At 41.7% G+C, this 25775-nt stretch overlaps 1 protein-coding gene and 1 pseudogene across 11 annotated transcripts in view; one reads left to right on the top strand and one right to left on the bottom strand.

The window, feature by feature from the left end:
• PPP5D1P (uncharacterized) overlaps positions 1 to 25775 on the top strand; it is a 105092-nt pseudogene that overhangs the window by 17274 nt on the left and 62043 nt on the right. For 2 of the 10 annotated variants that reach the window (XR_013531007.1, XR_013531008.1), the window contains exon 4: positions 26 to 25774. The exons of 7 other annotated variants lie outside the window; for them this stretch is intronic. The product of XR_013531007.1 is annotated as an uncharacterized PPP5D1P, transcript variant X8 (transcript). Of the gene's footprint in view, positions 1 to 6; position 25775 lie in introns of those variants that run through there. One more of the 10 variants, XR_013531009.1, reaches the window with a different exon arrangement.
• Positions 25217 to 25775, bottom strand: LOC128930422 (guanine nucleotide-binding protein G(I)/G(S)/G(O) subunit gamma-5). Its single transcript, XM_054249361.2, has one exon. It carries the CDS (start codon positions 25672 to 25674, stop codon positions 25468 to 25470), a length of 207 nt encoding a protein of 68 aa, XP_054105336.1. The 5' UTR covers positions 25675 to 25775; the 3' UTR covers positions 25217 to 25467.

The raw sequence follows: 25775 nt of genomic DNA, 5'->3' as shown, positions 1-25775 counted from the left end.
AAAAAGCCATGCCTTGTTTTCTTAGGATGCTTGCTCTTGAAATCCAGCCACCATCTTGTGAGGAAGTTCAAGCAGCCAGAGGAAAGGCCCATATGAAGAGGAATGAGGTTCCAAGCCCACACTTCCCAGGAAATAGCTAGGAAAGTAGTTGTCTTTTTGTAAGCAGATTCTGATGCTATCCAGCTAACACCTTGGAGAGCAGAGAAATGTCCCTTGCAAACCTCCAAACTACAGATTTGTGAGTAAAATAAATAATTGTTGTTCCTTTAAGTCCCCAGGTTTGGGGTGTGATTTTTAATTCTCTTAGTAATTTTCAAGAGTAAAATACATTGCTGAATATTATAGTATAATTAGATAATTATAGAATAATTATAGCTGTAATTAACCATAGTGACCATATTATACAATAGATCTCTTGAACTTATTCCTCCTATCTCATTAAAAATTTGTGCCCTTAGATCAACATCTCCCCAACTCCCCACCACCCATAACCATTACCTTTCTACTCTCTACTTAGTTTAACTTTTTTACATTCCCCATATGAGTGAGATCATGTGGTATCTGTTTTTCTTTGCCTGGCTTATTTCGCTTCCAGTATCCTCCAGGTTTGTCTATATTGTTGCAAGTGACAGGAGGATTTCCTTCTTTTTAAGGCAGACTAGCACTCCATCCTGTCTATGCACCACATTTTCTTTATCCATTCATCTGTTGACGGCCACTTAGGTTGATTCCATATCTTGGCTAGTTTGAGTAGTGCTTCAGTGAACATGGAAGTGCTGAGATCTCTTTGACATGGTGATTTCATTTCCTCTGGGTGTATACTGAGTGGTGGGATTGCTGTATCTTGGGGTGATTTGTTATACAGCCATAAATAACTAAAACAAAAAACGAAGTAGCAAACTGGAAAATGGCAGGGCCTTTACCTGGGCCCAGAAAGCACTTTCTGCATTGACTCATGCCCACACCCATGTCCAAAGCTGGTCTGTCTTTCTAAATAGTGGACTGGAGAAGAGTAGAAGCTTTGGAGCCAGGCAAACACGAGTTCACAAACCTGGCTCCAATGCATCCTAGCTGTGTGACCTGGGGCAATTCGACGGGCCTCTCTGAACCTAAGTCTTTTCTTCTGTGAAATGGGCACAATTGTAATTTTTCTCCCAAAATTTGTCAGGAGGATTTAGTGGGATTATACATCTAAAGTACTTAGCCCAGAACATAGCACATAATGAGAGCTCAATAACCATTAGCCATGAATTACCCTGAGTATTAGACAGCTGGGTGTTGGATGCCTGTTGCTGAGAAATGCAATCAGTCCTGAAAAGTTTCTCTTGAGGGTGGATTTGGAGCCTTTTGAGTCCTACCAAATTCCCTCTACATTGAAGTTCTTTGCCTACTGTCAGAGAGACCTGGTTTTAACTCGTAGCTCCTCCAGTTTCTGGCTGTGTGACCTTGGGCAGGAGACTTAACCTGTCTGGTTTTGGAGTCCTCATCTGCAGGTAGGGCAGTCAGAATTCCCCACTTAAGGGGTTGCGGTGAGCATGGAGAGCATAGAGGGCATAGAACAATGCCTGGTACACAACAGGAGACCATGATGGGGGCGAAGAGCAGGAGGGTCCATCCTCCCACCCTTGGCAGAATATCCAGGGATTTCTGTCCCTAGTTCTGCCCTCCATTGCAAGCCTGGCTAGTCGGGGTGATGAACCCTCCAGAGAGGAAGGGAGGGAAGGGGATCTTCTAGCTGGGCTAGCCCTGCTGTTCTCTCATTTCCCATAGTGGGCGCTCTGATGAAGTTAAGATGACAGCTGACCACAACGGCAATGCCCACAGCTACCAGCATTTATGCCTATCTGTGCTCGGGGATGAGTGCTTTGATTCATTTAAATGAGACAGGACTCTCAATGTCTTTGTTTAAAAAAAAATCTAGCAGAGTCACAGGCTTTTATTTCCATTATGTTTGTGGGAGAAAAATTCCAATGATCCTCTTCTGGTTTAGAGAGAGAAAACCTACAGGCATTTCTTCCTTTTAATAATAGAGAGATGATGGCTGTCACCATGGCAACAGATGATCAAGGAAGACAACCAATCAGAATCGCAGGCTTCGCTGGGAGACTATTTTTCTCAAGATTGGCAACAATTTCTAGGAGAATCGCACAAGCCTCTTTTGTTCCAATTATCTTTCCAAGGACAGTCTTAAATGAACAGAACAGGTGGTGACAGGAACTCAGGGCTCCTGACTGCACAGCAAAACAAGATGGGCGTTCTTGGGAACATTTTCAGCTACGCTATCGGGACAGATTCTTTACACGGTTTTATTATGCAAAACAGTATCTCTTAGTGTGTAGCTGCAGGGAAAAAACCTATTCACTTCTATTTTACATTTTTAAAATTACCTTTATGTTCCTTAAAACTTTTTTAAAATCCTTTTTTTTTTCATTACTTTTTGACACCCCCTTTGTTAATGGTTGGAGAATTGCATTTTATTTAATTTTTAAATTAATTTATTTATGTTTTTGAGATAGTTTTGCTCTGTCGCCTAGGCTGAAGTGCAGTGGTATGCACATGGCACTGCAGCCTTGGCTTCCTGGTCTCAAATGATCCTCCTGACTCAACCCTACCAAGTAGCTGGGACCAAAGGCATACACCACCATGCCTGGCTAATTTAATATTTGTGTGTGTGTAGAGATAAGGTCTCACTATGTTGCCCAGGCGGGTCTCAAACATCTAGGTTCAAGCAATTCTGCCTCTGCCTCTCAAAGTGTTGGGTTACAGGTGTGAGCCACTGTGCATGCATCCCAAGCGGTGTGACATTAGGCAAGTTACTTAACTTCCCTGTAAATAGTACCCGCCATGGTTTGATCATTTTTAAGACTCTGTCTTAAAAAAAAAAGAAAAGAAAGAAAGAAAAAAAAAAGGCCGGGCGAGGTGGTGCACGCCTGTAATCCGAGCACTTTGGGAGGCCAAGGCGGGCGGATCACCTGAGGTCTTGACCTGGATCACAAGGTCAAGAGAGCAAGACCATCCTGGCCAACAAGGTGAAACCCTGTCTTTACGAAAGATACAAAAATTAGCTGAGTGTGGTGGCCCGAACTGCTTGGGAGGCTGACACAGGAGAATCTCTTGAACCCGGGAGGCAGACGTTGCAGTGAGCCAAGAGCACACCACTGCATTCCAGCCTGGGCAACATGAGTGAAACTCCATCTAAAAAAAAAAGGGTAAGTATATCCCAAATACTACATGGGCTATACTGATACTAAAAATGTATTTGTTGTTTATTTGAAATTCAAATTTAACTGACATTTTAAAAAAATTCTTTTAAAAATGTTTTTATGGGTACATATTAGGTATATACATTTATGGGATACATGAGATATTTTGATACAGGCATGCAATGAATGTGTAATTATCACATCAGGGTAAATGGGGTATCTGTCCCCTCAAGCATTTATAATTTCTTTGTGTTACAAACATCCCAGATACACTATTTTAGTTTTTTAAAATGTACAATGAGGTATGGGTTTTTTTTCTTTTCTTTTTTTGAACTCTGTCATGCAGGCTGGAGTGCAGTGGTGCGATCTCGGCTCACTGCAACCTCCATCTTTTGTGTTCAAGCAATTCTCCTGCTTCAGCCTCCTGAGTAGCTGGGATTACAGGTGCACGCCACCATGCCTGGCTAATTTTTGTATTTTTAGCAGAGACGAGGTTTCATCATGTTGGTCAGGCTGTTCTAAAGCTCCTTGCCTCAAGTGATCTGCCCACTCTGGCCTCCCACAGTGCTGGGTTACAGGCATGAGCCACTGCTCCCAGCCCTAAAATGTACAACAAGCTATTGTCGACTGTAGTCACACTGTTGTGCTATCAAATACTAGAATTTATTCATTTTACAACTATATTGTACCCATTAACCATCCCCGCTTCCCCCTGCCTCACTACCCTTCCCAGCCTCTGATGACCGTCCTTCTGCTCTCCATCTCCATGAACTCAGTTGTTTTCATGTTTAGCTCCCACACATGAGTGAGAACATGGGATGTTTGTCTTTCCATGCTGGGCTGATTTCACTTAACCTACTGATCTCTAGTTCCCTCCATCTTGTTGCGAATGACAGGATCTCAATCTTTGTTATGGTTGAGAAGTACCCCATTGTGTCATAGGCACCACATTTTCTTTTCTTTTTCTTTCTTTCTTTTTTTCTTTTTTTTTGAGATAGAGTTTCACTCTTGTTGCCCAGGCTGGCGTACAGTGGCATGATCCTGGCTCACTGCCACCTCTGCCTCCTGGGTTCAAGTAATTATCCTGCCTCAGCCTCCTGAGTAGCTTGGATTACAGGCACCCAAAACCACACCCAGCCAATTTTGTTTTTTTTTTTAGTAGAGATGGGGCTTCACCATGTTGGTTGGGATGGTCTTGAACTCCTGACCTCAGGTGATCCACCCACCTTGGCCTCCCAAAGTGCTGCGATTATAGGCATGAACCACTGTGCCCAGCCACATTTTCTTTATCCACATGTCTATTGATGGAAACTCAGGTTGCTTCTAAATCTTGGCTGTGGTGAACTGTGCAGCATCAAACATGGGAGAACAGATATCTCTTGGATACAATGACTTTCTTCCTTTTGGGTATATGCATAGAATGGGATTGGTGGATCCCATGGGATTGGTAGTTCTATTTATAGTTTTTGTTTTGTTTTGTTTTTGAGATAGAGTCTCGCTCTTACGCCCAGGTGCCAGGCTGGAGTGCAGTGACACAATCTTGGCTCACTGCAACCTCTGCCTCCCAGCTTCAAGTGATTCTCCTGCATCAGCCTCCCGAGTAGCTGGGACTACAGGCACACACCACCATGCCCAGCTAATTTTTGTATTTTAGTAGAGATAAGGTTTCACTGTGTTGGCCAGGATAGTCTCAATCTCTTGACCTCATTATCTGCCTGCCTCAGCCTCCCAAAGTGCTGGGATTACAGGCGTGAGTCACCACACCTGGCCTATTTATAGTTTTTTTGAGCCACCTCCATACTGTTCTCCAGAGTGGCTGTATGAATTTACATCCCCACAACAGTGTACAAAGGTTCCCTTTTCTCCACATTCTTGCCAGCATTTGTTATTACATATTTTGGATAAAAGCCATTGTAACTTGGGTGAGGTGATAGCTCACTGTAGTTTTGATAGGCATTTTTCTGATGATCAGTGATGTTGAGTACCTTTTCATATACCTGTTTGCCATTTTGTGTGTCTTCTGAAAACTGTCTATTCTGATCTTTTGCCCTTAGGTTTTTGCCAACTATAAAATCACATTATCTGCAAATAAGGATAATTTGACTTTTTCCTTTCCGACCTGGATGCTCTTTATTTCTTTCTCTTGTCTGATTGCTGTAGCTAGGACCTCCAGTACTATGTTGAAGAACAGTGGTGGAAATGGGCATCCTTCTCTTGCTCCAGATCGTAGGGGAAAGACTTTCAGTTTTTCCCCATTCAGTATGATACTAGCTATATGTCTGTCATATATGACTTTTATTGTGTTGAGGTATGTTCCTTCTATACCCAATTTTTTGAGGGTTTTATTGTGAAGAGATGTTGAATTGTATTAAAGGTTTTGTCAGCATCAATTGAAATTATCATATTTTTTGTCTCTTATTTTATTGATATGATGTATCACATTGACTGATTTGCAAATGTTAAACCATCCTTGCATCCTTGGGATAAATCCTACTTGATCATGATAAATGTGAGTGACCTTGCTTTATCTGGCAACACAACTATGAAGTCAGACTGTTTAAACTAAGGCCAGGAGTGGTGGCTCATGCCTGTAATCCCAGCACGTAGGGAGGCAGAGACAGATGGATCACTTAAGGCCCGGAGTTGGAGACCAGCCTCACCAAGATGGCAAAACCCCATCTCTACTAAAAATACCAAAATCAGCTGGGCATGGTGGCAGGCAACTGTGATCCCAGCTACTCAGGAGGCTAAGGCAGGAGAATCGCTTGAACCCGGGAGGTATAGAGGTTGCAGTGAGCCAAGATTGCACCACTGTACTCCAGCCTGGGTGACAGAGTGACACTTGGTCTAAATTTAAAAAAAAAAGAACGGTTCAAACAAAAACTTTCCACCTCATCACACTGTCTGCCATTGTTTCCCAGCAGGTGGAGCCATGATCATATTTATTATCATAACATCTTAGTATGTTTGCTTGTGGTAGGATGACCTCCAGTGGTCCTGCCTCCTGGTATTCCTGCCCTTCTGGGACCTACGCCCCTTTGTAGATTGGGCATAGTGACAAGCTTCTAACAAACATCATACGGCAGAAGGGATGGGATGTCACTTCTGGAAGACAGGTTCCTGGGAAGACTGGTTTATGTCCAGCTGGTCCTCTCCACCTTGCCTTGCTTGCTCTGCGGAAAAGGATGTCATGCTGGGGATAGGCTCATGGGGCAAGGAACTTAGGCTTCCAGCCAACAGCCAGCAAGGACCTGAGGGCTGCCCACTGCCATGAGTGAGTTTGGAAGCGGATTTTCCACCCTGAGATGCCTGCGGCTCCAGCCAGCCCCCTGACTCTAGCCTTGAGGAACCTACAGCTAATGGCACCCGGTTACCCTCACCCAGATTCTTAACTGTTGGAACTAGAGAGAACATAAGTGTTTTTTTTGTTTTAAGACAATACATTTTGGTGTAATTTTTGTTTTGTTTTTGTCTTTTTAAGACAGTTTCTCACTCTGTTGCCTGGGCTGGAGTGCAGTGATATGATCATGGCTGACTGCAGCCTCGGCCTTCTGGGCTCAAGCGATCCTCCTGCCTTGGCCTCCCAAAGCGCCAAGATTATAAGCGTGCATCACAATGCCTGGTCTGGTGTAAACTGTTATATGGCAGTAGATAACTAATATATAACTAATAGCTAATATCCTTCTCCCCAACCCCTCTCCTTCTCTAGTCCTCCCCTCACCGGACTGTGATGTCTGTGAGGGGAGGGATCATTATCAGTATTGTAACCTGTGTGTCGTCAGACAGCACAGCATAGCACAGGGTATGCTTGTGCATGGTGTTCCAAAGTTCATGAAGTAGGCCAAGCAGAATGGCTCATGTCTATAATCCCAGCACTTTGGGAGGCTGAGGCGGGCAGATCACCCAAGTCCAGGAGTTTGAGACCAGCCTGGGCAACATGATGGAACTCCATCTCTACAAAAAATACAAAAATTAGCGGGCCTGGAGGCACGTGCCTATAGTTCCAGCTACTTAGGAGGCAGAGGTGGGAGGATCATTTGAGCCCAGGAGGCAGAGGTTGCAATGAGCCAAGATCATACCGCCGCTGCACTCCAGCCTGGGTGACACAGTAAGACCCTATCTCAAAAAAAAAGTTTGTGGAACAAATGAAGGAATGCATGAAAAAGAGTTGTTAGTTCTCATATAAGCTTTTAAAAGACAGACACTCAAGAGCAAGTAGAAAAGTGCAATACGAGCAAAATAAAGTATCTCCTCTGGGTTTGCTCTGTGAGAGAGCAGAGTACCAGCCAGGGGTCAGTAAGAGAAAGAGAATGATGAAGTGTGAGATGTGGATATATAAGAGTGAGATATATGTATCCAGGTGTCCATCACGGTTCTCAGAAAAACAGAACCACTGGGAGATATAGATATGATATATACACGTATGCATATACGTATGCGTATATGCTGGTAGAATTTGGATATTTGACTTGCCAGACCTCATGTTGTATTTTGATCCTTAATGTTGGGGATGGGGCCTAATGGGAGGTGTTTGGGCCATAGGGGTGGATTCCTCATGAATGGTTTGGTGCTGGACTCTTGGTAATGAATGAGTTATCTATTAGCTCCTGCAAGAGTGCCCCTGGGAGCGGGGTGTTAAAAAGAGCCTGGCATCTTCCCGTTCTCTCTCATTCATTCTCTTGCCATGTGATTTGCACATGCCAGTTACCCTTCCACTTCTGCCATGAGTGGAAGAAGTCTGTGGCCCTCACCAGAAGCAGATGTTGACTCCTTGTTTCTTGTACAGTCTGCAGACTGGTGAGTCACATAAACCTCTTTTCTTTGTGAATTACCCAAGCTCAGGTTTTGTTTTTTTTTAAGATGGAGTCTCACTCTGTGGAGTGCAGGAGTGTGATCTTGGCTCACTGCAACCTCTGCCTCCAGGATTCAAGCGATTTTCCTGCCTCAGCCTCCTGAGTAGCTGGAACTACAAGCTTCCATCACCACATCCTGCTATTTTTTTTTTTGTATTTTTAGTAGAGACAGGGTTTTACCATGTTGGCCAGAATGGTCTCCATCTCTTGACCTTGTGATACACCCACCTTGGCCTTCCAAACTGCTGGGATTACAGGTGTGAGCCACCGTGCCTGGCCTAGGTAATTTTTTTATAGCAAAGCAAAACAGACTAAGATATATGCACATAAACATATATACATATACATGTATATATGCATGCATGTATGTGTACATGTATTTATTTATGTATTTATGTATTTTATTTTTTGAGACAGAGTCTTGCTCTGTTGCCCAGGCTAGAGTGCAGTGGAGCAATCTCAGCTCGCTGCAACCTCCTTTTCCCCGGTTCAAGGGATTCTCCTGTCTCAGCCTCCAAGTAGCTGGGATTACAGGTGCTTGCTACCACACCCAGATAATTTTTGTTTTTGTTTTTGTTTTTAGTAGAGACAGGGTTTCGCCATGTTGGCCAGGCTGGTCTCGACCTCCTGGCCTCAGGTGATCTGCCTGCCTTGACCTCCCAAAGTGCTGGGATTACAGACATGAGCCACCATGCCTGGCCTTATATATTTACTTGTTACAAATGAATGGGCTTCTGCCATTTTGGGGGCTAGCCAGGTAAGTCCAAGATCCACAAGGTAGGCTGGGAGCTCTCATGCAGGAATTGATGTCATTCTAAAGGAAACTGCTTCTTCCTCAGGGAAACCTCAGTTCTGCTTCACCAAAGGCCTTTCAACTGATTGAATCAGACTCACCCAGATTATCTAGGATAATTTCCTTTACTTAAGGTCAACTGATAGTAGATGTCAGTCACATGCCAAAATACTTTTACAATAACACCTAGGTTAGTGTTTGATCGAATAACTGGGTACTAGGTCTAGTGGATTAGCCTGTTCTCAGTTTGCTGATAAAGACATACCCAAGACTGGGTAATTTATAAAGAAAAAGAGGTTTAATGCACTTACGGTCCCACATGGCTGGGGAGGCCTCACAATCGTGGTGGAAGGGAAAAGGCATGTCTTACATGGTGGCAGGCAAGACAGAATGAGAAGCAAGTGAGAGGGGAAACCCCTTATAAAATCATCAGATCTCGTGAGACTTATTCACTACCATGAGAACAGTATGGGGGAAACTGCCCCCATGATTCTATTATCTCCCACCAGGTCTCTCCCACAACACCTGGGAATTATGGGAGCTACAATTCAAGATGAGATTTGAGTGGGGACACAGCCAAACCATATCATCTAGGTAAATGGACATAGGAAGCTGAATATCACAATTCACAAGGGATTGGTGATAGGGATTTGACTGTATGCATTGTTGCATCCATATATATATATATAAGGCTGCTCTCTCTGCATCTGCTGGTACAGCCTGAAGTCAGCAGGGCAGGTGTTGGGAAGGGAAGATGGGATATGAAGTGGGGAAGCCAGGGCAGACTGGAACTGAGAGGATCAGTGGGAACCCATGCAGACAGACAGGACCCTTGAAGTCTCCAGGACTCCAATTTCCATGAGAGTGACTTCTTCCAGGAGAAGTCACTGCCCTTTGAGATGGAATTAAATGTGCTGTGGGAGGATCCTCCTGCGTTGGCCTCCCAAAGTGCTGGGATTACAAGCACTTTGGAGCCAATGGTGGCTATTTCACATGGTCTCTGAATTATGCCTTTACATAGTGTTGGCTCTGTCCTGTTTGGCTTGGTCAACTTACATAGATAAAACAAGAGGTGTTCATTGCACACAGAGGCCTCCTTGTTGTATGGTTAGTAAATCTAGAATTATGTGGTGGTGAGCACTGCTAAAACCAGAGAATTAGCTTCTGTCCGGAGATTATGTAAGGGAGCCAGAGTTGTATATTTGGATTGGACTCTATTTGTCTGAACTCTTTCTTTTACTGCCTACTTTTTTTTTTTTTTTTTTCTTGAGTTGGAGTCTTGTTCTGTCACCAAAGCTGGAGTGAAATGGCGCGATCTTGGTTCACTGTGACCTCCACCTCCTGAGTTTAAGCAATTCTCATACCTCAGCCTCTGGAGAAGGTGGGATCACAGGCATATGCCACCATGCCCAGCTAATTTTTGTATTTTTTTAGTAGATTCAGGATTTCACCATGTAGCCAGGCTGATCTCAAACTCCTGATCTCAGGAGCCTCCCAAAGTGCTGGGATTACAGGTGTGAGCCACTGCGCCCTACTGCCTACATTTATGGGTGATTTCTCCTTCAAGATCCTTTAAGTCTGGGCTGAGATCCTGTAAGCCACAGCATAGGTACTGGTTGAATTTCCTTGGAGGGCTTGTAGAATCTCATTCTACAAATGAAGTTCCACATATCAGCCTTTGTTCCATAATGGTGGGCTTTTCATACTAGATTAACTGGCTTTATTCTCACATATAATATTGTCAGTATAGCCTTGGTAATACAGTTGATTTGTCTAATTATATTCCTTGCAACAATGGGAGCCAATGCAAATTAAATCCGTGAAAATGTGGCATTGTCATGAAGGATGAAGTTACTCCGCATGATCAGAAAGGATGAAGTTATTTGTAACAATATCTACCCATTATTCTAAGTAGTTACACAGACAGGGTCAATTGATGTCTTTCATATTTGTATCAGAATCATTAGGGATCTCTCCAGAGGTGCATACATAAATATGGTTCAGTGATTTATTGATATATTGTAACCATAGAATTCAAGCACAACCAATGTTCTTTGTTGAGGGGCAGTTATAATTTTTCTCAACCTTACCCATCATAAAAGCATTCATCTGCATTCTGATTTGAACTATTATTTCAGTCTCTGATGATTTTTTAGCTTATAATTTTTTTTTAGACAGTCTTTTTACCCAGGCTGGAATGTGGTGGTACAATCATGGCTCACAGTAGCTTCAATTTCCTGGGATCAGGCACTCTGCCCACCTCAGCCTCCTGATTAGCTGGGACTACAGGCGTGTGCTACCTCGCCTGTCTAATTTTTTTAAAAAGTGATGTTTTGTAGAGATGGGATCTCGCTGTATTGCCCAGGCTGGTTTCAAACTCCTGGGCTCAAGCCCCACCTTCCAGAGTGTTAGCACTACAGGCGTGAGCCACTGCACCCAGACAGTTTATAATTTATACTGAGATTTGACACAGGATATGTTTTCCAGAATTTGGAAGAGTCAGATGGAAAAATACTACTGAAAGGCTTTCACTCCAATTTCCACAAGTATAAATGTTAAATTGAGAGTTGGCAGTGGGTCACGAAGAAAGGAAAAGAGCTTCTTCCTATCCCTATAAAAAGATAAAACATTTGTAAAGCAAGTCTCAATAATATTAAAAGTAAATAACCACAAGTAGATTTCCTTCATCAGTTTCATTTTGTTCTATGTAAATAGGAGTCTGATTTTTAAAAAATTTTTATTAGATATAGGTTAGTTGTCATGAAATAATTTACTTATGGACTAGAAAGGATTCTGGAAATCCTGGTTCTGTTCCTGGTACAAAATATCACAGGTGTCTACTTGGTGTGACAATGCTGGTTTACACGGTGATGTGGTTTGACTGTGTCTCCACCGAAATCTCATCTTGGAGTGTAGCTCCCACAATTCCCACGTGTTGTGGGAGGGACACAGTGGGAGGTATTTGAATCATGTGGGCAGGTCTTTCTTGTGCTGTTCTTGTGACAGTGAATAAGTCTCATGAGATCTGAAGGTTTTTGTTCTTTTTTTTGGCTGAGCACAGGGGACTTTATTGATGGTACTCGACAAAGTGGAGCTCCCTAGGCCCCTCCCTCTTCAGGGGATCTGAATGGAAACTGTGAGGAGGGGAGATTCTCAGTGTGGTGGGGGATGGAGTGTGGCAGGGACTCCCCAGCAGTGAGGGCCTCTCTCTTTCTCTCATGCTGTCACTGGGGCTGGTGGTCTGGGGGTCTTACTTGTTGGAGGCCATGTGGGCCATGAGGTCCACCACCCTGTTGCTGTGGCCAAATTCATTGTCATACCAGGAAATGAGCTTGACAAAGTGTCACTGGGGGCAATGCCAGCCCCAGCATCGAAGGTGGAAGAGTGGGTGCTACTTCCAAAGTCGGAGGAGACAACCTGGTGTCAGCGCAGCCCAGGATGCCCTTGAGGGGCCTCCAATGTTTTCTTCACCTCCTTCTTGATGTCATCATATCTGACAGGTTTTTCCAGATGGCAGGTCAGGTCCATAACTGACACATCGGTGGTGGGAATACAGAGGGCCGTGCCGATAAGCTTCCCATTCAGCTCAGGGATGACCTTGCCTACAGCCTTGGCAGTGCCAGTAGAGGCAGGGATGATATTCTGGGGAGCCCTGAGGCCATCACGTCAGTTTCCCGGAGGGGCCATCCACAGTCTTCTGGGTAGCAATAATGGCGTGGACTGTGGTCATGAGTCCTTCCATAATACCAAAGTTGTCATGGATGACCTTGGCCAGGGGCACTAAATAGTTGGTGGTGCAGGAGGCATTGCTGATGATCTTGAGGCTGTTGTCATGCTTCTTATGGTTCATACCCATCACAAACGTATGGGGGTGTCAGCAGAGCGGGCAGAGATGATGACCCTTTTGGCTCCTCCCTGCAAGTGAGCCCCAGCCTTCTTCATGGTGGTGAAGATGCCGGTGGACTCCATGATGGACTCAATGCCAGCATCACCCCAATTGATTTTGGAGGGATCTCGCTCCTGGAAGATGGTGATGGGATTTCCATTGATGACTAGCTTCCTGTTCTGAGCCTTGACAGTGCCATGGAATTTGCCATGGGTGGAATCATACTGGAACATGTAGATCATGTAGTTGAGGTCAATAAAGGGATCATTGATGGTGACAATATCCACTTTACCAGAGTTAAAAGCAGCCCTGGTGACCAGGTGCCCAGTTTCACCAAATCCATTGACTCTGGCCTTCACCTTCACTATGGTGTCTCAGGGACGCAGCTAGCAATGCACGAGAAGATGCTGCTGTCTGTTGAACAGGAGAAGCAGAGAGCAATCTGATGGTTTCATAAGCAGGAGTTTGCCTGCACAAGTTCTCTCTTGCCTGCTGCCATGTAAGACATGCCTTTCGCCTTCTGCCATAATTGTGAGGCCTCCCCAGCCATGTGGAACTGTGAGTCCATTAAACCTTTTTTTTTTTAAATAAATCACCCAGTCTTGGGTATGTCTTTATCAGCAGCATGAAAACAGACTCATACACATGGGAAAGCCTAAACCCAGTGAGTCTATTTCTTGAAGGGTCAGTAGCTCAGGGTATCGAGTATTGTCTGTTCATCAAGGCACTTTGTTTTTTGTTTGTCCAAGACCCAATTTCTGGCCTGTAGTTTCCAGCTAACCTTCAGGAAAGCATGAAAGGAAAGCAGAAGTCACCTATTGATTATGGGACTAGATAATGCTGGGGTATTTACTACAGTGACTAATACTATCTAATAAGAAGAAAGTAGAATGCTCTACTAGGGCATACTACATAATTACTCCAAGAGAATTACATCAGTGTTTCTCCTGGGGGCAAGAACAGATTATGGACATTGAAGATATTGACATATCATCATTCTGTAAAAGTGAACAATCTCTGAGATATATTTATAATAGTGACATTTAATGCACAAAATTAAGGAAGTCTGGGCTTGTCTTTTTAATTTGAAAGCATTTTTCACACTGTGTGTTCAAAAATCAGAGAAGTTTTGCACCATTGTTGAATCATTTTAAAAATAGAAGCATATCAAATATAGGCTGGGTGTGGTGGCTCATGCCTGTAATCCCAGCACTTTGGGAGGCCAAGGCAGGTGGATTGCTTGAGCCCAGGAGTTCAAGGCCAGCCTGGGCAACATTCTCCAGCAGAAGCAAGAGAATTGCTTGACTGGGAGTCAAAGGTTGCAGTGAGCCAAGACCACGCCACTGCATTCCATCCTGGATGACAGAGTGAGACTCCATCTCAAAAAAAAAAAAAAAAAGCCAAAAAAAAAACCCCATCAAATATATTTATGATTTCTAGCATCCCACCCTGTGTGTGTATTTCCCGTGGTGGGTTACAAGGTGAGGGAACGAATCTTTGGTGCTTTGAATGGCCAAAGATTATTTTGAATATATACACATCTTGATGGTTTTTAATTTTTCTGAACTTATAGTCTGATTTTATGAAAAGCAATATTGGCTGGGCATGGTGGCTCATACCTGTAATCTCAGCACCTTAGGAGGTCGAGGTGCGCGGATCATGAGGTCAGGAGTTTGAGACCAGCTTGACCAACATGGTGAAACCCCATCTCTACTAAAAATACAAAGATTAGCTGGGCCTGGTGGAGCACTCCTGTAATCCCAGCTACTTAGGAGCCTGAGGCAGGAGAATCTCTTGAACCTGGGAGGTGGAGGTTGCAGTGAGCTGAGATCATGCCACTGCACTCCAGCCTGGGTGACAAAGCCAGACTCTATCTCAAAAAAAAAAAAAAGTAAAAGAAAAAGAAAACAAAAAAGAAAGACAACATCAAAAAGAATTGTCCTCTGAATGTACAAGCATCCTGATGGTTTTTAATTTTTCTGAATTTATAGTCTGATTTTATGAAAGGCAACATCAAAAAGAATAGTCTAAGATACTGATCACTTGACTAAGATAGGTGCATAATTGCCTAAGAGAAAGAAATAATTATAGTTTGGCTACCCTATTAACCATAATGACAATCAAGATATTAAAAAATAGGCCAGGCACAGTGGCTCACACCTGTAATCTCAACTCTTTGGGAGGCCAGGGAAGGAGGATCACTTGAACTCAGGAGTTTGAGATCAGCCGGGACAACATAGGGAGACTCTGTCTCTACAATTTTTTTTTTTAATTACTTGGGCATGGTGGTGTATGCCTGTGGTCCCGGCCAAGGTGGGATTGTCACTTGGCTCTGGGAATTCAAGGCTGCAGAGAGCCGTGATTGCACCACTGCACTACAGCTTGGGTGACAGAGTGAGACCCTGTCTCAAAAAACAAAAAAATTAAAAATAATATAGGCCAGGCACAGTGGCTCATGCCTGTAATCCCAGTACTTTGGGAGGCTGAAGTGGGTGGATCACCTGAGGTCAGGAGTTTGAGACCAGCCTGGCCAACATGGTGAAACCCATCTCTATTAAAAATACAAAAAATTAGCCTGGTGTGGTTGTAGGTACCTGTAGTCCCAGCTACTTGGGAGGCTGAGGCAGGAGAATCACTTGAACCTGGGAGGTGGAGGTTGCAGTGAGCCAAGATCATAGTACTACACTCCAGCCTGAGTGACAGAATGAAACTCTGTCTCAAATAAAATACAAATAAATATAGTAGAAGTAACTATAAGGAAATTTATCTCTTTCTAAGTGAGAATCTTTTACTGCATGTTTTAAAAATAAACAACAATATGACAAAAGTCAACAAAAAGAAAGAAAAAATTAAATCTTCTCAAACAAGAGTATTTAGTAAGGCAAGAACCTCTGCTACCTGGACAAATTTCACAAAAGATAAAGAATAACTTTTCACTATGTCCTACTGAGAGCGGACTGAATAAGATCCCTTTGCCATTTTAAAGACAGAAAAAAAAATCAAATTCTAGTTTTACTATTTCTGCCCATCATCCAGATAGTATGATACAGTCTGTTTTTCTTCCTCATTTTCTTTTTAAAATCTTATTTATTAACCCATACTTATAAATTATCTAGGTGTTCAAAGATTATTCATTAAGTAACTCAATATTAGTTTGAGGCCATAAAGTTAAAAAGAATCTTGCATAGTATGTTTAAGCTGGGACTACAGTATGTCATAATCTTATTTTCACTGAGTATATATTCTAGGTTGGCATTTACTTTCTCTCAGCACTTAAAAAATAGAATTCATTGTCTTCTGGTTGAGAAGTCAGCCGTCAGCTTTAATGCTCCTCCTTTGAAGGCAATGTACCTTCTTTTATATGACTGCTTTTAAGACTTTTCTCTGTGCCTTTGTCTTTTGGGAGTTTTACTATAATATGTCTGTGTTTGATTTCCTTTGTGTTTATTTTATTTTGGGTTTGAAAAACTTCTTGAATTTGTGGATTGGTGTCTTTCATCAGTTCTGAAACATTTGCAGATGTTATGTCTTCCAATATTGCTTCTGCACCATTTCCTCTATGGATGTCTTCAGAGACTCCAATTACATGTATGTTAGACCTTTATCCTGTGTGTCACATATTCCTCGTGCTTGTTTCTTTATTTCAATTCTTTTTCTTTTGGTGGTTCAGTTTGGATATTTTCCATTGACATGCCTTTGAGTTACATGGCTTTCAGTTAATTTTTTCTTCTGTTATGTCTAATTTGCTGTTAAAACCATCTAATAAGTATTAATTTCAGATATTAAAATGTTCCATTCTAGAACTTCCATTTGAATTTTTTACACATACCAATTCTTAAAAATTTTATTTAAAAAATTTTTATTTGTGGGGCTGTTTCTAGTGTCTGTTTTTTCTTTTGGTGTTCTGTCATATGATCATTTCCTTGGTATGTTTAATAATGCTTGACTGAATGCTGATCATGGGGTGTAAAAGTTATAGATATTTTAGATAATTTATCTTCCTTCAGAGGGGATTTAGTCTTTTCTATGTTAAGTTTATTGAGTCGTGGATGCCTATCTTAGCCCAGTCAGAAACTGTAGTAAGTTAGAGGTGGTTGCAGTGCTGGTAATGCTTACTCTACCTCTCGTTAATGCAGAGTTTTCTCAAGTTTTCATCTGAGAATCTGGTGTCTCAGATTCTAGGCTCTTCTCCAGTGAATCCTAAACTCTAAGCTTTATCTGGGAGACTACTGAAAGTTCCATTCTGCTTTCCAGAGACTTTTTGCTTAGATTTTCAATGTCCTGCATCACCTGGGTGTAGGTTTTACAGATATCCTAAGGGGAAAATACCTCTGCCCTTGAGCCATCTCGAGTATCTGCCAAAGTCTCAGAGTATAGCTTTGACCCCATTCTCTACCAGTAAGTGGATGTCTATTGGGAAAAGGCCCAGATTTTCTGCCTCCTGCTTGCTCTCAGAATAAACAAGTGCCCTATGGCAAAAGCAACTGCAGAAGTCAGCTCACTTCTCTGAGATATTGAGGAATTAGTCTTTTATAGATAAGGCTTATGGTTGCCTTAGTAAGAAAATTTTCTCAAATGTTTGTTAAGTTTTTGGTGTGTTTGATTCCAATCAATTCCATTTATGAGTCCCACCCCTCAAGATCTCTTCTAGACATAATTCTTAATCATTCAGATTTTTTTTTCTTTTTGTTATGGGCAATTTTGAACTGTCCAAAAGCAGAGAAAATGTATAATGAACCTTCTTATGTTCAACAATTCTCAATATATGTCAGTCTAATTTCATCTATATCCTCCTACTTTCCGTTATGATTTGATTATTTTAAAGCAAATTTCAGACATGGTATTTAACCCATAAACACTTCAGTATGTATCTCCAAGAGATAACTACTATTAAAAATGTAATTACAATATCATTACAATACCCCCTCAGTATTAAAAATATTTTCTTTTAATTTTTTTTGAGACAGGGTCTTGCTCCATTGCCCAGGCTGGGGTGCTGTGGCATGATCACAGCTCACTACATCCTCCACCTCCTGGATTCAAGTGGTTCTCCCACCTCAGCCTCCCAAGTAGCTGGAACTACATGGTTGCCTGGCTAATTAATTATTATTATTATTATTTTTGTAGAGATGGGGTCTTGCTATGTTGCTCAGGCTGGTCATGAATTCCTGGGCTCAAGCAGCCCTCCCACCTTGGCCTCCCAAAGTGTTGAGATTATAGGCATGATCCACTGTGCCTGGCGAATGCTTTCTTAATATCACCAAGTATCTAGTCAGTTAAATTTGTCCAAATGTCTCATAATTTAAAACATTTTCAATCAGGATCAAAACAAAGTCCATATATTTCATCCAACTAATACATCTTCCCTTCTTTTTTCTTTGTGATTTTTAAACAGCTTTATTTAGAGAAAATAATGCAATCTATCCATCTAAAGGTTACAATTAAATGGCTTTTAGTATATTCACAGAGTTGTGCAACTATTGCCATTATCTAATTCTAGAACATTTCATCACCCCAAAAAAGAAGCCCCAAGCCAGTTGGCAGCCCCTGCAACCACTCACTTTCTTCCTTTTCTACAGATTTGCCTATTATGGTTATTTCATATAAATGAAATCATACAATATGTGGGCTTCTGTGTTTGGCTTCTTTCACTTAGCATAATGTTTTTAAGATTCATCCATATTGTAGCATGGATCATTATTTAATTTCTTGCAGTTATTTTTTTGAGAAACCAGGTCATTTTCTCCTATAGCTTTTCCACATTCTGAATTCTGCTGACTGCATCCCTGCAGGGTTTCTTAATGTATTCCTCTATTCCCTGTTTATCCTGTAAACTAGTATTTAGAATTAGAAGCTCAATCAAATTTAAATCTCACTCTTTGGCAAGACAACTTTGCAGATGGTGCAGTGAGCTTACATAAGGTGTCTGTAAGCCATTGATAGTTCCTGTGATCACCCCATATTTATAGCAGCTATTTGAGACCATTGGAAACAACAATCTTGAATGGAACAATAATATATGAAATCAGATTTTTGCTACTGGTCTGATTCTCATTTTCTGGCCATGAAATCTTAATGTCAATCCTCAAAAGGCTTGAAGTCTCTCTCTTGTTGCTTAGAGGTAGTAACCTTGTCAATCTGTAAGACTCTAAGCCTCACAATACATTTAGATGTTAGGCTAAAGAAAGAAAATGCCTCTTTCCTTTGCTGAATTTTACTTCTGTCCATCATTGTTTGTGAAGTGGCCATTTCTTGCCTGGGAGCATTTCTGACCTATTATTTGTTAAAAGCAGCAGGAAGTAGCCAGAATACATCAATATCCTGACTTCTAAAAATCATTCCCCTGAAGACATATAGACCAATGGAATAGAATTGAGAGTCCAGAAATAAACTCCCACATTCATGGTCAATTGATTTTCAACAAGAGTGCCATGATCATTTAATGGGGGAAGGAATAGCCCTTTTAACTAGTGGTGCTGGGATAATTGGATATTCACAAGCAAAAGAATAAAGCTGGACCCCTACCTCACACCATATACAAAAATTAACGCAAACCAAATAAAAGACCTAATCATAACAGCTAAAACTATTCAATCTTAGAAGAAAACATAGAGTACGTCTTGATGATCTTAGACTAGGCAATGGTTTATTAAATATGTCATGAAATGGATAAGCAACTACAGAAAAAGATAAATGGGACATTATCAAATTGTAAACCTTTCATGCTTTAAAGGATACCATCAAGAAAGTAAAAAGACAACAAACAGAATGGGATAAAATATTTGTAAATTATATATAAAGTTAGAATCTAGCATCCAGTATATATATTATATGTGTATCATATATAGTATAACTGTTGCAACTCAACAACAACAAAATATAAACAATCCCAATTTAAAATGAGAAAACAATTTGAACACACATTATTTTGAAGAAGATATACAAATGACCAAGAAGTGCATGAAAAGAAGGCAACATCATTAGTCATTAGGAAAATGCAAATCAAAATCACAATGAGATACTTTACACCCACTATGATGGCTATAATAAAAATGACAGACAACAACAAGTCTTGGAAAAGATGTGGAAAAATTATAATTCTCTTACATTGCTGATGGGGAATGTAAAATTGTATAGCAACTTTGGAAACCAACTTGGCAGTTCTTCAAAAGTTAAACATAGAGTTACCATATGGCCCAGCAATTCCACTCCTAGATATATACTCAAGAACATATGTTCACACAAAAACTCATACATGAATGTTTAGAGCAGTATTATTTATAAGATTTCCAAAATAGAAATAACCTAAATATCTCTCAACTGATGAATAGATAAATAAAATTTAGGATACCCATACAATGGAATGTTACTCAGCCATTAAAAACAGAATGAAATTTGGACACATGATAAAACATGGATGAACCCAGAAAACATTATGTTAACTGAAAGAAGCCAGACACAAAAGGCCACATACTGTATGATTCTATCTTTATAAAATGTCCTGAACAGGCAAATCTACATAGACAGAAAGTAGATTAGGGTTGCCAAGGGCTGAGGATGGAAGAGATGGAGAGTGACTCCTAATAGGTATGGGGTTTCTTTTTAGAGCAATGAAAGAGATCAAGCATTAGATTGTGGTGATGGTTGCACAACTTTGTGAATATATAATATACTAAATTGTATACTTTAAAGGAAGTGAGTTTTGTAGTAGATGAATGGTATCTCAATTTAAAAATTATAACAACAAATTATTTCCTAAACAACAGTTACAGAGTTCTGTTTGGGGTGATGAAAAGTTCTAGAAATTGATAGTGGAGATGGTTTCACAACATTGTGAATGCAATTACTACCATTTAATTGCACACTTAAAAGTGGTTAAAATAGCAAATTTTATGTTATATATATTTTACTACAATTTAAAAAACCCTATTTTTAAAACGCTCCCTAAACCAGAGACTTCATAAGCATGCAAACTGTCTTCTATGTTATTACAGATGACTTTTCTATCAAATGATTTTACACAGCCCCATGAGATCATTGGCCATGAGGTCTGCAAAACCTGTTTTATTTTTTTGGAGATGGAGTCTTGCTCTGTCACCCAGGCTGGAGTGCAACGGCACAATCTGGGCTTACTGCAACCTCTGCCTCTTGGGTTCAAACAATTCTCCCACCTCAGCCAACAAGCAGCTGGGATTACAGGCACCTGCCATCATGCCTGCCTAATTTTTGTATTTTTATAGAGATGGAGTTTCACCATGTTGGCCAGGCTGGTCTTGAACTCCAGACCTCAGGTGATCTGCCCACCTCAGCCTCCCAAAGTGCTGGGATTACAGGTGTGAGCCACTGTGCCCAGCTGAAAATCTGTTTTTTAAATTACCTGTTGCCTGATTGTTAAGCTAATGTCACATATTTAAGGGTTTTGTTACTACAGCACCATTACCAGGTGCCAAGTTATATGTTAGTCAGGGTACAGGCTAAGCTATGAATACCAAAAATCTCAAAATACAACAACCCATGATTCTATAAATGATGAAATCATTTGTGAAAGACTAATAGTGCTGCTCGGAGTAATTTGAAAAGCCAATTAAAAATGTAAAAAGTGGCTGGGCATGGTGGCTTACGCCTGTAATCCCAGCACTTTGGGAGGCTGAGGCAGGTGGATCACAAGGTCAGAAGACTGAGACCATCTTGGCCAACATGGTGAAACCCCATCTCTACTAAAAATATAAATATTATCTGGGTGTGGTGGCACGTGCCTCTAACCCCAGCTACTCGGGAGGCTGACGCATGAGAATCGCCTGAACCCAGGAGGTGGAGGTTGCAGTGAGCAGAGATCATACCACTGCACTTCAGCCTAGTGATAGAGTGAGACTCTGTCTCAAAAAAAAAAAAATGTAAAAAGCAGCAATGATTATTTCAAAGCATTGGTGAGCTGCTGAGGCAACTAGGAGTCAAGAGAACAAAATTCCAAATATGGGGAAACAGTATAGCGAGGTGAACTGAGCCAACATTCTGTAGTTCCTGCCTCCAGGGCATATGATGCTTCTGGGCATGGTGAAGGAGACTGAAGTTCTGGGCAGATGAGTTGGGCAGAAGTATCCTTCTCAGACCCTCACAGAGCAGGAAGGACAAAATTAGACTTGAAGGACTAGGACCTGGGGAAAGGAGAAGTTAAAAAAAGCCTAATGATTTTCTGCTTCATGAGGGTGTTCAGGCTGGTTCTTGTTTTAGGATATTGCAGAACTCTGAAGCTACATGGGGTAGAGTCGAAGATGCCAATAAGAAAGCCTCTGAAAAGCAGAATAGACTTTTGGCAGACTTGTAATGCTGGAGAGACAAGAAGAGTTCAAGAACTTCCAGGGCCATGGACCCCCAGGTTATAACCCAGGCTTCAAGTTGAAAATTCATGAGCAAGTGCAAACTAGATATGCACAGAGCCTTTCCAAAATGACAACCCAGTCTAGATTCAGCCCAGTTTTTGACTGAATTAAAGTGATGAGCCCCACTCTATCTGCATAAGGAGAATTTCTGGAGGAATATGTATAATTTTTCATATACAATTTCTGGTATTCAATAGCTAGGCATGCTAGAGGCAAGATGAAATGACTGAAAAGCAAGAGAAAAAACAGATAGTATAAATAGACCCATGGCTAATATTAACATTGGAGTTACCAGACAAGGATCTTAAATAGCTAGAATTAATATGCTCAAGACAAAAGAGAAAAAAAGTAGGGATTATATGAAAGGATGGGTAATTTTACCAGAGAAATGGCAATTATAGAGTAGAAAAGTACCATAACTGAAATAAAGAAATCAGAAAGTAGAACATTTATATGCTGTTGGTGGGAGTGTAAATTGGTACAGTCTCCATAGAAAACAGAAAACAGTATGGAAATTTCTAAAAATAAAAATAAAAATAGAACTACCATTTATTTGACCCAGCAATTCCACTATGGGGTATATACCCAAAGGAAAATAAATCATTACATCAAAAAGATAACCAGGCACTGTGGCTCATGCTTGTAATCCCAACATTTTGGGAGGCTGAGGTGGGTGGATCACCTGAGGTCAGGAGTTCAAGACCAGCCCAGTCAACATGGAGAAACCCTATCTCTACTGAAAATACAAAAAATTAACTGGACATGGTGGCACATACCTGTAATCCCAGCTACTCAGAAGACTGAGGCATGAGAATTGCTTGAACTCAGGAGGTAGAGGTTGCAGTGAGCAGCAATCACACTACTGCACTCCACCCTGGGCAACAGAACAAGACTCTATCTCAAAAAAAAAAAAAGAGAGACAGAGAGAAAAGAAAAAAAAAAAGATACCTGCACTTGTATGTTTACAGCAGTCCTGTCCACAATAGCAAAGATATGAAATCAACCTAAGTATTCAGCAGTAGATGATTGGATAAAGAAAATGTTTTATATATATATATCTATGTGTATGCACACACACACACACACACACACACCCATACAATGGAATACTACTCAGCCATAAAAAGGAATGAAATCATGTATTTTGCAGCAGCATGGATGGAACTAGAGGCTATTTTCTTAAGTGGAATAACTCAGAAACAGAACTTCAAATGCCCTGTGTTCTCACTTATTAGTGGAAGCTAAATAATATGTATACACAGACAGAGGGTGGAATAATAGATATTGGAAACTGGGGAGAGTGAGGCCCTGGTGGGGGATGAGGGATGAGAAGTGACTCAATGGATACAAAGTACACCATTCAGGTGATGGTTACACCGAAAGTCCAGACGTCACTACTATGCAATATATCCATGTAACAAAACTGCACTTGCACCCCTTAAAATTACACAAATAATAATAACAACAAGTGACTCAGTCAATGTGCTTAACAACAGATAGACACAACAGAAGACAGGATCAAGTCAGGCCTCTAGAAAATATCTAGACTGATGCACAAAAGAAATAAAGGAAGACAGTCAAGGGCCAGCATCTTTGTTTATAAGGAGCTGACCAGGAACTGCACACATCGCTTGACCTCATAAGGGCTTGAACTTAGGTGCAAGAGCATACCTAGTTAACAGGGAGGCTGGCAGGTGTTGTTTATTTGTTCGTTTTTTTGTTTCTCTGTCTCTCTTTGCTTTCATAGAGATGGGGTCTCATTACACTGCTAAGGCTGGTGTCGAACTCCTGGGCTCAAATGATCCTCCCACCTTGGCTACCCAAAGTGCTGGGATTACAGCCATGAACCACCATGTCCAGCCCAGATGTTGCTTCTAATTGGGCAGCCACAATCCTCTTGTTACTGAAGGGAAGAATGGGAGAATGAATTTTAATAAATAGAAAGTATTTCTGCCACTTGGATTATTGTCTAGGAGCTAGACACACAGGGCTCTGTAGACCACAGTAATTGTGGATTACAGCCAAGGAAGGAGGAATTGGGAGTGCCATCAAAAGACACAGGATTTCCCAGACTAGAAGCTTGCTCCTTGGGCTCCACACTGGGTGAGGTTTTCTATTCCCAGATTTAGTGCTAGTGGTGAGATCCCAGAAGTGGTGAGTCTGTGGCTCCAGTGACCCTGATGTGAGCTCCTGTGAATCCCACTGGGTCTTTCGCAGACCCAGTCAATGGTAATTTTTTGTGAAGGGGGTTTCTTTGTCATCCATGAAGACCCAGGGAAGACGGAGGCTGAGGACTGCCGGAGCTACACTGGGAAGGGTCTTAGGCACATCCTCACCTTCTTAGAGGTCTCTTTCTCTTCTAACAAAATCTACCCTCTAGACTGTCTTAAGTCAGTTCAGAGTGCTGTGAGCCAATACAACAGACTGGGTGGCTGAAACAACAGAATTCTGTTTTCTCACAGTTTTGGAGGCTGGAAGTATGAGATCAGGGTGTCAGTACGTTCAGGTTCTGAGGAGAGCTGTCTTCATGGTTTGCAGACAGTGACCTTCTCACTGTGTCCTCACATTGTCGGGGAGACAGCTTTCTCTTCTCTTTTAAAAAATTTATTTTTTCTTTTTTTGGAGGCAGGGTCTCATTCTGTTTCCCAGGTTGGTCTCAAACTCCTGGGCTCAAGTGATCCTCCAGACTCGGCCTCTCAAAGAGCTGTGGGGTTGCAGGCATGAACCGCTGCACCTGGCCCCTTCTCTTCTTATAACGTCATAGTCTTATCAGATTAGGATCTCACCTTGGGACTTCATTTAACCTAATTACCTCCTAAAGACTCTATCCCCAGATACAGTCATATTGGGGGTTGGGGGCTTCAACATATGAATGTTGGGGGATAAGGGGACACATTTCAGTCCATAGCATGCATAAGACCTCTGTTCCCTGCCTGCAGCAATTTCTGGCCTCTTGTTTCCAAGTGGCGAAACTGATGTTGGGGAACAAAGCCTTTAAGGACCCTTTTGGCAGCGCCCTGGTGTATTAGGCCATTTTCACACTGCTGTGAAGAACTGCCTGAGACTGGGTTATTTATTTATTTATTTCTTGCACTGATATCTTTTTTTTTTTTTTCTTACTAAGTTTTATTGTATGCTGCTGCTAGTGTATATAAAACAATTACCCTTGTGAAATAGAAATTCATGAAAATTCAGAGAGGTAGATGTTAAGGACTGACAGAAATAGAAGTTTGTATATTATGGCACAAGTGTTACAGGGATAAGCTTTTGTACAGGCTTCAAATGGAGCTCTCTTGAATATTCACTGGATCATAAGAAGTGGTTTGGGAAACCTTTGAAAAGATTCATTTTACTACAAAAAGGAACAGACTTTCTGGGGTCTGAACGGATTTGTACTTGAAGATACTCCAGTCAGCAGAGGATCATGTTGAGCATTCTGCAGACAGAATTGTTTCAAGTCTGCAGCTGCCTGGGAAACTTTTACGCGGTTGAGTCCGGCCTCCAGCCGGAGCTGTTGAACCACTTTCTTCATAGCGGCGACGCTGGAGGAGCCAGACATGGTGTACTAGAGGGCCGGGCTGATTCTTGGGTCGGTAGATCGTGGGCCGTGGGTCAACAGGGCCAGACAACTGAGCGGCGCGCGGCGGGGGCGGGGCTACC

The sequence above is a fragment of the Callithrix jacchus genome, chromosome 22, assembly GCF_049354715.1.
Source record: "Callithrix jacchus isolate 240 chromosome 22, calJac240_pri, whole genome shotgun sequence".
Classification (NCBI taxonomy): Eukaryota; Metazoa; Chordata; class Mammalia; order Primates; family Cebidae; genus Callithrix; species Callithrix jacchus.
This window is presented reverse-complemented; position numbering and strand designations above follow the sequence as displayed.